Genomic DNA, 11,936 nt, shown 5'->3' with positions numbered 1-11,936 from the left:
ATGCATATGTAATTTAACAGATATATGCTGCTAAATTACAGTTGTATTCTGTAGATGAAACACAGTAGCACACTGTATTTTTACAGTAAAATGCTGGCAACCACAGCTGCCAGTAGATTACTGTTTTTTTACAGGGACATTTTTTTACAGTGTAAAACATTCGTGACAGTTTCGTTTTTGTTCTGGATCCAGCTACATTGGAGCGCACTCGCCACCAACTGGACAGGGGTGGGAATTACAGCTACAATTTCACAATAGATCACCCTCAGTGTAATCTGTCAAAATGACAGACAGCCTTCAGATCTGTCTGTCATTGTTAAAAATATTCCGTCAATAACGGTCAATAGAAAATTTTCGGTTAACGCAACTTTTGACATCTGTTCTCAAAGCTCATGCTCTACTCCTCCATGGTAACCCCTAAAAAAACCCAGCATAATAGAAAGTCTTATAAATGAGCATTGCAAAACATAAATACTAAATCTCCCACTTTTAACATTAATTCTGCAAAAAAAAAAAAAAGAAAGAAAAATAAAACATTATATAACAGTTAATGTTCGTATTTACTCTTCCTTCGAGTGCAATGTTAAAGCATGCTGGGAAATATCCCAGCCCAATTTAAAACCTAAAAAGTAGTATTGCATCATTCATATCTTCAAAGAGTCTAGAGTTTAGTTTTATCATATTTATTAATTAGAGACACAGCTTTACGATTGTCTCTGAAAATAGCCAAGCTCCTGGAGGTGCACCGTGAGCGATGTTGAGTCAGGAGCACTTGGTTGTGGCTAGAGGGGATACAGCTCAGACCGGAAACTAACAATGAAATCAATTGTTCTACCTATTAGATTGAATTGTATTAATGTCTACACCTACCCCAACCCTAAACTTAGCCCTTACTATAGAGCTTATTATTAAATATAATATTTCAGGTCTTGGAGTCTCTACTAACGGGCTGATGATCTGAATCGGGTGTGTTTGATTAAGGTGACATGGAAAACATGCAGTGTTGGGAGGCCTCCAGGAACGTGGTTGGGAACCACTGGCCTACAGTTCCAAATCATGACCAGGATCTTTTATAGCTTGGACCGCTCCATCTTTCAGTATCAAACAATGTGCAAATCCAGCATCGAACTGGGCCGAAGAAGGTTACCTTCTCCTCATAACCAAAAACACACTTCTTTAGAAACATTCTTCTACAGTTTACAGTGTAGGCTGAATAACTGTGTATAGACATTTTAAAACAATGCATACAAACATTGTTTAAAACATTTCCAATAAAGATATCTAAAATCGTACATTTTGCATATTACATGTTGCCTTAGCTCTGCAACAAGCTTCCAAGCATTTCATTACACTTAATATACTGTTTAAAAAAAAACTGAGAAATATAATTAATTAGGGATTAAAACAAAAGCTGTAAAATTCTATAAAAGACTATTCTAAATATCAAAGCATTCTGGTATTTTTAACAGTCTTATCAGAGAATTTTTGTCAATCATTATAAACAAAAATGTGGCAAATCAGCACAAAATCAGTCACTCCCTTTTTCAATTAGGATGAATCAGGTAAAAGGTTGCTGCACTACAGTGGTTCATGATATTAGAATACCACATGAACAAAACATTCAACAGTATATTGGCACAATGTACATTTCTGATAGATAGTATTTGAATGTTAACATTAAAGAAAACTACTTTGCAGGGTGAAGGGTTTATTAACAGTACTAAAGTGGTAGCTTTAGTAAATCCACATGAATGAGACATGAGAAGCCATTGGGGTCTAGCTTGATGGCCTTTTAGCTCAGCAGGAAGGCAGAGATCAGAGGCCAAAGAAAAAAGAACATGCAAAGGGGACATTCTCATTTAATCCATTCTTATTTACTCATAAGGAAGAAGGGTCAACAGATGGAATAAACATAAGATTGTGCCAGAAATTTCAGATCCGAACCCAGACGCAGGATCTTGCCAGAAGATCGGTTTGTCTTGCGTCTAAAACCCAGGCAGCAAATTTTAGTTTGATACCAAAAACGAAAAAGCCAGAGAAAAACAAATGCACAAAATGAAGTAATGATAAAATCAGAAAGCAGAATTTATTGAAGATTTTTTTTTTTTTTTTTTTGTATATATACAAATGTAAAAGTACAGCATAGTTGCACATTTCATCTGACCAGCACCCATCCAAGTGTTATCCATCAATTACACCACAAGCAATAGCAATGGAGAATTACAGCATCACAGCATCATCCACAGGCACTCTTATTTTGTTCTAGCGAAAACAAATATCCCTTGAAACCTGGGATGAATAATGAATGAAAGGAAAAATATAAAAATTGATGCAATCCCAACAGATTGCTATAAATCAGTCACAGAAATAATTTTAAACATTTAAATTTTTTTTAAAAAAAGCAATTCTCAGTATAAATATATTTGAAATAAATTTCTTAGACTGTTAAACTGTTCACATAAATTCATAAAGTTTTTCCATGTAACATTATACACTGTCGACTATGCAAAACAAAAAGAGGACATTCAGGTTATCACACACATTATAAAAATCACACAGTGCAAAAGGTTAATAAAAAATTGCACAAAATGTAATGGTATACTGAAGAAATAATTTGTTGCCTTCAAGGCAAAGCTCATCCAACAACACCATCAACAGCTACATATTTATAAATACTTTTCAATGGTCTTCATTAAACAGAGTCAGAGGTGGTCAAAATAATAGAAATTGTGAATAAGGCCACAGTTTCCTTCAGAATCCATTCAATCTTGAAGATTGACATCACACATTCCACAAGAATAAAATTCAGCTACTTTTTTTCCCCTTTCTTTTTTTCTTAACAGTAAACTACCATTACAAACTGTCCATTTAGTGTAAAATAAGGTCATAGCCTCATTTAAAAAAACAAACAAACAAACAAACAAAAAAAATATCACAATTGCTTGTAGGGATGTCACAATACTCAATATAATATCGAACCTTTCGGTACGACATCCACGGTTCAATGCACACTTGTGAACTGCGGTTTTTCGGGTTCTGCATTTAAATAACTTCGTTGTTTTATTCATCTCAGAATTTGCTGTATGTGCGCGATTTTACGTGCTGAAATGAGGAAACGCTTCCATTCTAACGACATGCAATGATAAGCCTTTCTAAACCTGTTGTCCAACAAAAGTTATAAAAACAAAAGTTATGAAAAAAAAAAAAAAACAACACATGCTAACTTGTTTTTAATTCACAACATCAGTCGAGTCTTTGAAATAACTTCCTTGTGTGACCTAATGTGGATTCTCATCACAGAATGAGAAAGACAATAAATTCTATACTCATATTCTATGTATGTCGATTAGCAATGGCTTATGAAAATACCCGAAATGGCTTGAAGAACACAGATAAACCATATATTATTGCAGACGAGTGTTTATTGTCCTTACATTTCGTCATTCAAAACATTTAACGTCATTTCTTGTTTTTAATCAGTTACAGCAATAGCGATGCTTTTATCCATATTAGAGAAGCTGGAACGGAAGTCATCAGTGCTGCTACTTTGATGCATGTGGGGTTTTTTTTGCACGAGGGCGCCCTCTGCCGTCCAGTATGAATGAAACCCATTCTATTTTGCGTGAATATCGGAAAAAATAATACCCCTCTCAAAAGAAAAATTAAAATTTTTTGACATATATATATATATATATATATATATATATATATATTTTTTTTATAATAAAATAATATATATAATAAATATATTATATATTATATATATACTATACTCTATTATATTATACACACACACGAGGTTGAAGACAGGTGTTGCCCTTCCCTTTGTGGGTCCTGTGACAGGAATGTCTTCATCTCCTTTTCATCTCTGTTCGGCTGCTGGGTCCTTCGTTTCTTACACTGGGGGGGGGACAACAACAACACACAATTACAAAATATAGTTCAGTAGTGCTGATGATGCTAAAGTGAAAATACATGACATTATAAAAACAAAACATCTATTTTGTGGAATGGATGAGGGAAGTCCATATAGGACAAACCCTCACTTTTGGCCAAGGAAGTGAGTCTACTTTAGATGTATACTTCAGGCAGCAGGATATTTTATTTTATCAATTCATATATCATGCATTGGTTCAACCACTAGTAGGCACTTGCGCAATGTAATCAATGTAATAACAAAGTCAAGGAGGTGGAGGGAAGTTAGCGAGGGAAGGGCATAAAAAGATGAAGTGGAATGCAGCACAGGTCTTACAGTCTCTACTACATCAGTCTCTACAATCATGACTGGAATTAGCCATTTAGGGAGAAATGCAATGTGCAGTGTTCAGGGAGCCCACCAGGAACATGGCTGAATTCATTTAGCCAAACCAACATTTATTCAGACACCTTCAACATTTTTATCTTTTTTTTATTATTTTATCATTTAATTATCACAGTTTATTCACTAGAGTTTAGAAAATGGTAACAAAATATGACAAGAACTCAGAGTTGAACTGGATCAGAACCAATTCATCTCGATAATGTCAGATAATTTTGGTAGCAAGTTATGCAACAAAACATGGTCAGGTCAAAGTGATAAATCAAATTTGAGGTCCCAAAAATTCTGCACCCACTAGTTAAAAAATAAAATAAAATAAACCTAGAACATATTTTGTGACATATTTTGCATCATATTCAGAATTGGTGGTCTATGGTTTACCTTGAGGAGAGACAAAAATATGCCCCACAATTTCAGTTGGCATTCATTTAAGAAAATAACAGCAACTCAATGTTGAAATGCATTCAGTAGCCCAAATGTAAACCACCTGATTGCACTGTAATTAAATAAATACATAGGCTGCCCTTGACTAAACATTTTTCTGGTCAACTAGTATTCGTTCATTTTAAACATTAGTCAAAAATTCAGTCGCACATTTATTAATAAACCAAATAAACAGTGGTGGGCAGTAACGAAGTAGTTGTTATTCGTTACTGTACTTAAGTACATTTTTCAAGTATCTGTACTTTACTTTTATTTTGAGTAACTTTCACTTTTACTTCATTACGTTCCAAAGCGTAAGGTCGTACTTTTTACTTCACTACATTTCATAAACATATCGTTACTCCTTATAATATATCACCTGCTCTGAGAATTGGTGTCTGATTCATGAACAAACTGATTATTTTCAATGAACCTGTTAAACTGATTCGCCAATCGCACCAAACGATTTATTCACGAATTGGAATGATCCGATTGCAGCTGATCCGTTTAGAGCGAGTCTCCAGTCAACTGAATTTACAAATAAGAACCGGGAGATCTTGTGCACGCACGACCGATGCTGCGAAAAGTTAGTTATGTCGAATTTTAGGATTAATTATTATAACTGAAAATCATATTTAGGTCAAAGCTGTCCGTTGTTTGTGAATTACATCTGCTGTAAAAGGTGATCTGTTTAAGCGCACTGAAATGCTTTAATTCAAAAATGAAAAATTTAAATAACAGCTTAAATAAAATAACTCATGCACGTTCATATTCCTCGCTGATGTAACGTTAGCAGTTTTATTAAAATGCTATGCAGCCCTATGTGACGTCTGTTTTTATATTGTTTAGCAACAGTATACATTTTTATATTGTTTGGATCAGCTAGAGTATGATATGAAACGGATATGAATGTTTATTCAACCATACTGAAAATAAGTAAATATTGTTAGCTGATGCTAACTGTCTAGCTGCTTGCTGGTGCTAAGTTGAGACAATTTTTAGATATAAAGTCCACATATTTTTATTCAACCACCTAGATAGATTACATCCGAAGGAAAAAAAAAGGATGTCATGCTCAGAACATGGTAACTACAGTAATTATCAAAGTGGAAAGTGGTGTTTTAACATGGACAATATTTGAAAGGAAAAAAACATTATGATAACATAATTATATTTTCCTTAAAATGTTCTTGCTAACTTATTATTATTATTATTATTATTATTATTATTATTATTATCATCATCATCATCATTATTATTATGGCTTTAATTGCCTACATAGCCTAATAAGCTCCAAGCAAAAAAAAGCTTGCCACTGTGCACTGGCAGATATAATAATTATGAATGTGTCAGGGAAGAACAGCAAGGAGACTGCATTATTTTAATAATGATTGAAACTTTCATCAACGCAAGACTCGTCATCTCTGCAGTAGTGGATGTGCCTGTATGCATGTTTTATACGGATTACATAATCTGAGAACATTTGTTTTCCATTTGAATTCGTTCGTTTAAAATTAGACATTTCACTCTATAGATATATTTTTTTTATTATTTGTCTTTAAGACAAATAAATGCAGAGTTTTGAAGTTATGCACTCAAGTTCACATCCTGTTTGCTGTAATTATTTTACAAAAGTGCAACGTTTCATTGTTATGGTGAGTGTGCACAAATAAACAGTCTTTACAGATTTGAAAGATGCATCCCTTTTATCTGTATGACCAAAAACGACAAAACGAGTACTTTAAGAGCAAGTGACGGCACCAGTGCCTTCATCCGTCATACAGTGAGCATGCTACTGTTCAGTTTCCACACTCTGCACATACACTTGAATAGCGCACATTTTTCACAGATTGAGCAGTCATGTAAAGTTGCTATTACATACATATTTCATATGAAAAATCATATTTGAAGTCGATAAATGATAGGGGAGCGTTTGGACGTCCTGTACGATGTACTACATTACCATATAGACCAGCCATTAATGATCTGTCCATCACAGACTGTGTGGTTCTGCGACCAAGCGTTGCATAAAATTTTGGGTCAACCAAGCCTCCTCTCATCGACTAACAGTTAGTCGGCCATTAGGGCTAGGGTTGCATCGATCCGATACTCTGGATCGGTATCAATGCTGATCCAAGCTTTTTGAATGGATCGGATATTGGTGATGCGTGACCGATCCAAATTCGATACCGTTACCAGAGTTTGATTAAATGAATAGCAAAAAATAATAGTCTACTGTAAAAACTATAATAATTCATATAAGAGCACAATTATTTATTTTAAAAACATTGCCTTAAAAATAAAATACATTTAAAATGCATTGCGCTGCTTACGCAACCACATGTGAGTGTGACAGGCGAGTTCAGAAGGAACCTTTTACATGCAAAGTCTACCTCAGCGCAGTAAACACGTCCCTGATTTGGAAATATTTTAGAGCTTACGATCTTTGCCCAAACCCGACAGGACCCGAGGGGTTCGGGCTTAATTTATATCATTTTACATGGGCTCGGGCCGGGATCGGGCTTGCGCTCTGGCTTGAGCAGTAAATGAGCGGTCATGCGATGCGTTTCGATTAGCGCAAGAAAGATGGATGAAAAAAATGGATGTAGAGGAGGTGAAACGGAGGCTTGACTCTGGCGATTACGTTTTGGCAAAATTTACAAAACTTGCAAAATTAGCCAGATCAGTATTATGCATCCCAGCCAGTAGCAGCAGCGAAAGTGTGTTCAGTGCTGCTGGACCCACCATCAGTGAGCGCAGGACCGTGCTAAAGCCATCTACCATGGATTCAATAAATTTCCAACACAAAAACATGTAGCCTGATCTTGGTGAGTAAAGGTTTTTCAAATTATAACTAAATATTAATTGAGTCTTAAATGCATAATGTAGACGGAGTATATAGGCTAATATCGGCATTATTCTTTTATTACATTTCAGCTGCTATTCACCGTCGCGTTGAGGCCGGATTGTGGAGAGAAGTCGCTAAGCAAATCCCGCGGAGCCTTTATCTTAATTTCGTTATTGCCAAATACCCATCTTAATTTAGAATTTATCTTAATTTAATTTGTTAAAGACTCATTTTTATTGGCACGTTGGCCTAGTGTATGCCTAGGCCTATTCAGAGTGCTGAGATGTAACAATGTTACATTGGACTTATTTTATTGGTATCGGTATTGGCCGATACTCAGAATTTTTGGTATCGGATTGGATCGGTTTTGAAAAAAATGGTATTGTTGCATCCCGATTTAGGGGGAGCCCTATACACAACACTGCAAACTTTTGCAGCTGCTAATGATAGCTCAACAACAACAATATTATTATTATTATTATTATTATTATTATTATTATTATTATTATTATTATATTAATCCCTAATTGCTGAAAATTCCTTCAGAATCCATTCAATCTTGAGACTGATGTCACACATTCTACAAGAATAAAATTCACCTACTCCTTAAAAGATGAAAAGATCACCATTCAATCCTTAAAACTAGCAAAAGGTTTATTTACTAGACAATTAACTAATAAATACATTTCAGATAAATAAAACCATTTTGTCTACTCTTATTTATCTTTTCAATGAACTACCATTACAAGCTGTGTAAAACAAGGTCATTGACTCAAAGAAAAAAAAAGTTAGCATCTCATTTTTTTTTTTATAATGTTCTATGGTAGGTACAAAAATATTGGTAACACTTGACAAGAAGGTGTCATTCCTTAACGTATTAACTAACTTGAACAAGCAACAAACAATTCCTTTATTACACTATTTATTAATCTCTTTGATAATGTTAGCTAAGAAAAATTCAGTCATTCATGTTAGTTCAGAGTACATTAAACTTGTAATTTTTTATAATACATTAGTAAACACTGAAATTAACATTAAGATAAATGCGTGCTGTAGAGGTATTGTTCATTATTAGTTGATGTGAATGAATGTTAACTAACAAACCTTATCGTTAAACCGTTACCAAAATATTTATGGACAGTAAGTTTCCTCAAGGCATGGCAAAATGTTAGTTTTAGGCCCTCTATAGACATTAGAATGTTTTACATTGAGAAAAACTAAATTGTATCTTAAATTTGTAGCATGTGAATTTTCTTGTGAGTACACTTACCCTCCTGTAGATAAAGACAATGGAAATGCAGATTAAAATCACAATCCCGATGACACTGCAAATGATGATATGCAAGCGTAACTCTGTAAAGGATAAGAAAGCTGATCACTCAACCACAGCACTGCCCAACACCATAATTGTAACTATTCACACACATTTACTCATTAACTATTATGCATGGTTACATTTGACCAGTTGGACGTTTACAAAGGTCAATCTTTTATACTGTCTTGATTGCAGACTTACCTGATTTACAGGACTCCATTAAGATCACAGTCTGATTGTCTACTGGGTTGGTGGCCACACAGGTATAATTGTTATTATCATCAGGTTTGATCTCCAAAGGTAGCAAAAGTTTGCTACCGTTAAGGGTGCTGTTATTAGACACTAGACTGGTGGTGTTATACCAAGAGAGTGTCAGATTTTCTCCATATTCCACTGAACACAGAAACATGCAATGTGTACTCGACAACTCCAGTGTGATATCTGGGAGAGCCAGTGAAGCTGTATAAGAAAAAAAAAAAAAAAAAAAAAAAAAAAAAGAGGAGATAATAAAATATGACTATAAACGACTTAGTACAGATGTGTTGATTCTACACTTATTTACATTCACTATTTAGCACATTCAAAAAAACAATATAGACTGCATTTGTTAAACATATTTGTTAAATAAATATACACTGCTGGGCCTGTGGAAATTCTTTTTTGTAAACACAGCAATTCAAAATACATGAATTCATACGAAATTATAGCTAGAGCTGAGAACAATAGACATTATGTTTCACATAAGATTAAAATGACACATTTTAAACATTAAAGACATGTATAGTAGCATTACTCACCATATACCTTAACTGGTAGGGTCCACAGAATATACAGTCCATTGAAGAGTGCACTGTATCTTCCTGAATCACTGGTATTGACATTGCTCAGAGAGAAAATGGTATTCTCTCCTACTGTTATTATGGCTCTGGGATCACTTACGTTTTTGAGACACACTCCATTTTTGCAGAAGATTTGGGCAAATGCAGTCTTACTTTGATTTTGGTTTTCAAAAGTGAACAAGATCTGATTTCCATCCATGCTAACATTGGTGTTATAGGTAAGGTTAGAACCTTCTTTTATCAGATGCCTCTCATCATCTTTCACAGGACAAATCACTGTAAATGACACAGAAAGACATAAGAAAAAGTTAGCACATATTTGAGCAAACTGTGCACCCTATAAATTAAAACATTTAGTCTAACACATTTTGGAAACAACATTTGTGATAACCCCCAGTATACATTTGTGATATTCTGAAACATAAGTTGCATATGTAAAAACTGATCTCTAAGGCACATTTCAAGGTAAATGTAGAGCACAAAAAAACAACACTTTGAACATTTTTGATCCTTCGAATTTAAGGTCAAATATACTGACAAAGACTGTGCTGGCAGAATGGATTAGGCCTGTCAGTAAGGTATAACCCGTGTTTATTAAGTAAGGGGCCGGGGACCACTAGGGGGCCCAAGCAAAATTACAAGGTGGACCTAATACACCTAAACACTATTTCTTAATAAAAATCCCTTATTAACCAAATAATGTATAAAGATAATATGTATAACTGATCTTATACGTTAGCAAAACATCTTTCATGGGAGTGTTGCCTTAAGTCGTTTATGGTTCAAGTTCAAGAACAAAACAAGACGGCATACCGCCGCTCAAAATGGCGACGCCATCGTCAAGATTAGTTTATTTCATTCGGATCTATATGCTATTCTAGTACATAAGCTAACTGAAACAGACATTAAATAAAATTATAACACAGTTCAAATATCATGTATCAAATCAAACATCAAATATCATTTAAGAAAACGTGAAGTCACCACAGCGACTCGCTTGCTATTAACAACCTTATATGAACTTTATACTACAGTACATAACAACATGCAAGATCTCTCATTTAGCCAAATGAACTATTGCCTCTCAACTTTAAAATGTGTATTTTTATTCTTACCAGTGGCGCAAAGAGCCGCAAAATAAAAAAAGGCCGATTCTGATCATAGTTTCACCTCGTTCTCTTCTTATTCTCTCCTGTCTCGTACCTGCCTGCTGCCTAGTGCCCTATATTTCGCGCGAGAAGGAGACGAATAAAAAAAAACACGTGATCCAATCAGAAAGAAGTTTAGAGGTTGATTTGGTGGGTAGTACAACCAATCTCTCTTAAGTTTACTGCGAAGTGGACTTCACCTGGCGATTCCGCCATCTTAAGTGAAATTCCAATCACAGGTAGCTTCGGTGTTCAGTCCTAGGTACACTGCTTAGGGAACAAGTGTATATTAGTGATGGGTCGTTCTTGAACGATTCGTTCATTTTGAACGAATCTTTAATGTGACTCGGGACGAACGAGTCGTCTCGGGGAGTGATTCGTTCAGTCGCGCATGCGCAACATCCTATTAGGTCCTGTACTGGAATTAGTTCAACTGTTTTAGAGTCGTTCGTTCACCTTATGGGGATGTCACGTGATGAACGAACGACTCAAACCCGAGGACTCGAGAGATGAACTAATCAATTCTCTTTCCGGCTCAGACTGCATAGGTTAACATTACGGGGATGTCACGTGATGAACGAACGACTCGAACCCAAAGACTCGAGAGATGAACTAATCAATTCTCTTTCCGGCTCAGACTGCGTTGGTTAGCTAATTAGGCTGTCAGGTGATGAACGAACGACTCAAACCCGAAAACTTGTCAGATAAGAGGCGAGGTGAGCTAATCAAAGACTAAAGACCCAGGTAAACAATGAATTAATCTTTTCTGTTTCTTATAGCATTATAGTTTTGTCTTGTTTGTATTGTAATCAACGTTTGTGTAAGCAGTAGATGTGTTAGGGAAGTAAAACGTAACATTTTAATTATATTTTGCTAAAATGAACAAAATGAACGAAATGACTCGAAAAAAGATTCGTTCATTTTGCTGAACGAGACTCAAAGGACCGAGTCGGTAAAATGATCCGAACTTCCCATCACTAGTGTATATACGTATTCCGTAACAACCACCGGATGTCGTCAAATACACCTGTAACACCTGACCGGA

The 11,936-nt window shown here is 35.1% G+C and overlaps 1 protein-coding gene across 1 annotated transcript; it reads right to left on the bottom strand.

Moving 5' to 3' along the window:
- Positions 1-2,096: 2,096 nt before the first annotated feature.
- LOC127155316 (signaling lymphocytic activation molecule-like) lies at positions 2,097-11,091 on the bottom strand. Its single transcript, XM_051097473.1, has 5 exons — positions 10,859-11,091; positions 9,702-10,019; positions 9,106-9,363; positions 8,860-8,942; positions 2,097-3,900 (listed from the first exon to the last, which is right to left on the bottom strand). The coding sequence occupies exons 2-5, from the start codon at positions 9,940-9,942 to the stop codon at positions 3,778-3,780; spliced, it is 705 nt and encodes a 234-aa protein (XP_050953430.1). The 5' UTR covers positions 9,943-10,019; positions 10,859-11,091; the 3' UTR covers positions 2,097-3,777.
- Positions 11,092-11,936: the final 845 nt, after the last annotated feature.

The sequence above is a fragment of the Labeo rohita genome, chromosome 23 (genome assembly GCF_022985175.1).
Source record: "Labeo rohita strain BAU-BD-2019 chromosome 23, IGBB_LRoh.1.0, whole genome shotgun sequence".
In the NCBI taxonomy this organism is placed as follows: Eukaryota; Metazoa; Chordata; class Actinopteri; order Cypriniformes; family Cyprinidae; genus Labeo; species Labeo rohita.
This window is presented reverse-complemented; position numbering and strand designations above follow the sequence as displayed.